The 3,975-nt window shown below is 37.9% G+C and overlaps 1 protein-coding gene across 1 annotated transcript; it reads left to right on the forward strand.

Annotated features, from left to right (window-relative positions):
- The first annotated feature begins 2,989 nt into the window (after nt 1-2,989).
- Nucleotides 2,990-3,744, forward strand: LOC108471941 (uncharacterized). Its single transcript, XM_017773481.1, has 2 exons — nt 2,990-3,281; nt 3,341-3,744. Exons 1-2 carry the CDS (start codon nt 2,990-2,992, stop codon nt 3,742-3,744), a joined length of 696 nt encoding a protein of 231 aa, XP_017628970.1.
- Nucleotides 3,745-3,975: the final 231 nt, after the last annotated feature.

The following is a 3,975-nucleotide window of genomic DNA, read 5'->3' on the forward strand; positions in this document are numbered from 1 at the left end:
TCCTAAAATTTTTGAAGCATAGTGAGTACAGTGCAGTGGAACAGTTGCATAAACAACCAGCCCGTATATCCATATTAGCTTTGCTCCTAAGCTCAGAGGTACACCAAAGTGCATTGATGAAAGTACTAAACGAGACATATGTGACCAATGATATTTCCGTCAACAAGTTAGATCGGTTGGTGATTAACATAAGTGCTGATAACTTCATCTTCTTCAATGATGATGAGAAACCACCGGGAGGAATTGGATTTACTAAAGCTTTGCATATAACCACTAGATGTAAAAGATACACATTGTCAGGGGTTCTGGTTGACAATGGGTCGGCATTGAATGTGTTGCCCTTGTCCATATTAAACAAGTTACCTATGGATAGCTCACACATGAAGGGATGTCAGAATATTGTGCGAGCATTTGATGGCACAGAAAAGAAAGTCATAGGGAGAATAGAAATACCTTTGTTGATTGGTCCAACTACATATGAGGTAGATTTCTTAGTGATGGATTTTAAACTCTCTTACAACTGCTTGTTAGGGAGACCTTGGATACATTCGGCAGGGGCAATGCCTTCGTCATTACATCAGAAGCTAAAGCTGGTTAACAGAAGGACGGTTGGTGACGATAAATGCTGAAGAGGATATTATTGCAGCTATAAGCAATGACGCACCATATTTAGAGACAGATGATGAAGCTATTGAGTGTTTTTTTCGATCTTTGGAGTTTGTGAATGCAACGTTCATCACGGAGGGAAGTAGAATTCTGGAGCCGAAAATGTCTAAAACTACAATGATGATGGGTCTACAATTAATGGTAGGACGTGGAGCTTTACCAAGAAAGGGACTTGGGAGATGTCTCCAGGGAAGAATTAGGGTTCCGATGCTAAAAGACAAGCATGATCGCTTTGGTTTGGGGTTTAAACTAGATGCAAGACAAAGGAAAAGGGAATTGGAAAAAAGGCAGGAAAGAAGAAGAGCACGTGTGAGTGGTGGAGAAATTAAGTGGGAACCTATGATAATACCTCACATTTCCAGGACTTTTGTATCGAGAGGAATCATTTATCCTGAATGAGGGATGCCAGAGAAAGAAAACATGGAAGGAGTATTGGGAAATATGCACATCAATGCCATATTAGAAGAGACAATTGAAGAGGGGATTTCGTCAGACATTCGTCCATATGAGCCTGGGAGTGTTCTAGACAATTGGATTGCAGAGTAATGTTCAAAACAAAAGCCTAGAGGCAATAAGGATTTCTTTGTGAAATAGGCTCATGTTCAAACATCATTATTTCAATGAAATACATTTTTGTTATTATTTTGAGTAAAAAATTTTATTCTTTCCACAAGTAATTGTGTTATTCTTTCCATTTAAATAATTATCCTTATTTTTTTTGGACTTTCTCTAATCATTCTTTTATTTCATTCATAAACATACCATATAGACAACAATTATCAAATTCATTCATTCTTTGTATATTTTCTGTACTTATAATAAGTCACTGGATATCAATATCATGAGTGACGCTGTTACTGACTTAGAATCACTATTTAAGCAAGACATGTGTTTAAAGGGATCTCGAGACTTTGAAGATGACAGAAACTGTGATTTATCTTCGGACTTGTTAAGGATGGTAGAACAAGAGGAAAAAAAATTTCACCTCATAAAGAAGCAGTGGACATGGTGACTCTAGAAGAGGGGAAAGCTGTAAAAATTGGAACATGCATAACTGAAGAAACAAAGCGAAACCTTGTTAGGTTGCTTCAGGAAATTCAAAGATGTTTTTGCATGGTCATACTAGGATATGGTTGGCTTTAGCACTGATATTATAGTACATCGCCTTCCTATAAAAGAAGATTGCAAGCCAGTGCAGCAGAAACTTCGAAGAATGAAGCAAGATATTGTCTTAAAGATAAAGGAGGAAGTCAAAAAGCAATTTGATGTGAGATTCTTTCAGGTGATCAAGTACTCAGAATGGGTAGCCAATGTTGTGCCTGTTCGCAAGAAAGACGGAAAGGTACGAATGTGTATAGATTATAGAGATCTAAATAAGGCTAGCCTAAAGGACAATTTCCCCTTTGCTCACATTGATACGCTAGTGGACAATATGGCTGGTTACTCATTGTTTTCCTTCATGGATGGCTTCTCGGGGTACAATCAGATAAAGATGCATACTGAGGACATGGGGAAGACTACCTTCATAACCTTGTGGGGCACATTTTGTTACAAGGTGATGCCATTTGGATTAAAGAATACTACAGCAACATATCAAATAGTCATGGTAACCTTGTTTCATGATATGATACACAAGGAGATTGAGGTCTATGTTGACGATATGATAGTCAAATCCTGAACCGAAAAGGAACACATCCAAGTGTTGAGAAAGTTGTTCATGAGATTGAGAAAATTTCAGCTAAAGCTTAATCCAACTAAGTGCACTTTTGGGACTAAATCCAGAAAGCTATTGGGTTTTGTAGTCAGTGAGAGAGGAATTGAAATTGATTTGGACAAAGTCCGAGCTATACAAGAGTTGTCTCCACCACGTACTTAAAAAGACGTTCGAGGCTTCCTGGGAAGACTAAATTACATTTCTCGGTTTATTTCTCAATTAACAGAGAAATGCGATCCCATATTTCGTCTTCTTAAAAAGCATAACCCAGAAGAATGGGCTGATGAGTGCCAGAGAGCTTTTGATAAAGTCAAAAAATATTTGTCGAGTCCTCCAGTGTTATCACCTCCAAGCTCAGACAGGTCGTTGATATTGTATTTAACCGTTTTTGGTAATTCTATGGGATGTATGCTTGGTCAGCATGATGAATCAAGAAGAAAAAAAAAGGCGATATATTACCTTAGTAAGAAATTCACTAAGTGTGAATTGAGATATTCGCCAATTGAAAATTTGTGTTGTGCTTTGGTTTGGACAGCTCAGAGGTAGAGGCAATACATGTTGTACCATACGACTTGGTTAATTTCAAAGTTAGACCCTCTAAAGTATATGATGGAGTCAAATGCCTTGAATGGGAGGATGGCTAGGTGGCAAATTCTGCTTTCTGAATTTGACATAATCTACGTGAGTCAAAAAGCTGTGAAAGGGAGCATAATAACAGATTCTCTGGCCAGTCGAGCTTTAGAAGATTATGAGACTTTAAATTTTTATTTCCCCAATGAGGAGATAGTTTATGTGGCAGCTACTGAAGAGGACACTACAAAAGATCACTCTTGGAAATTAAATTTTGATAGAGCCTCAAACGCTGTGGGTAATGGAATTGGAGCAGTCTTGGTATCTCCAGGTGGAGATCATTATCCATTTACATGTAAATTGGATTTTATTGCATGAATAAAATGGCAGAGTATGAAGCATGTATCATGGGACTTCGAGCAGTTATTGAACGAAAGATCAAGTCATTGGAAGTATATGGAGGTTCTGTGCTGGTAATTTACCATCTTCAAGGTGAATGGGAGACAAGATATTCCAAATTAATCAATTACAGGAGGTTGGTGTTGGGGTTAGTTGGAGATTTTTATGATATTACCTTCAATTATCTCCCGCGTGATGAAAATCAGATCGCAGATGCTTTGGCTACTTTGGTTTCCATGATCAAAGTAAGCAGACAAGAAGATGTGAAACCCATTCAGATGAGTATTTGTGAGGCCCCGTATTATTGTTATAATATAGAGGAAGAAGAGAGAGATGATCATCCTTGGTATCAGGACATATTGCGATATGTAAGAAATCGTGAATATCCAGATTAAGCCATGAAGAATGGCAAAAGAACATTGAGAAGGCTAGCATGTGATTATATTTTAGATGGGGAGATCTTGTACAAAAGAAGAAAGGATCAAGTACTTTTGAGATGTGTGGATGCTGTGGAAGCCAAGAAAATATTGGAAGAAGTTCACGAAGGCGCTTGTGGAACACACGCTAACGGGTTCACAATGGCTAGACAAATTATGAGGTTTGGATATTATTGGTCGACTATGGAA

This window comes from Gossypium arboreum, chromosome 1 (genome assembly GCF_025698485.1).
Source record: "Gossypium arboreum isolate Shixiya-1 chromosome 1, ASM2569848v2, whole genome shotgun sequence".
In the NCBI taxonomy this organism is placed as follows: domain Eukaryota; kingdom Viridiplantae; phylum Streptophyta; class Magnoliopsida; order Malvales; family Malvaceae; genus Gossypium; species Gossypium arboreum.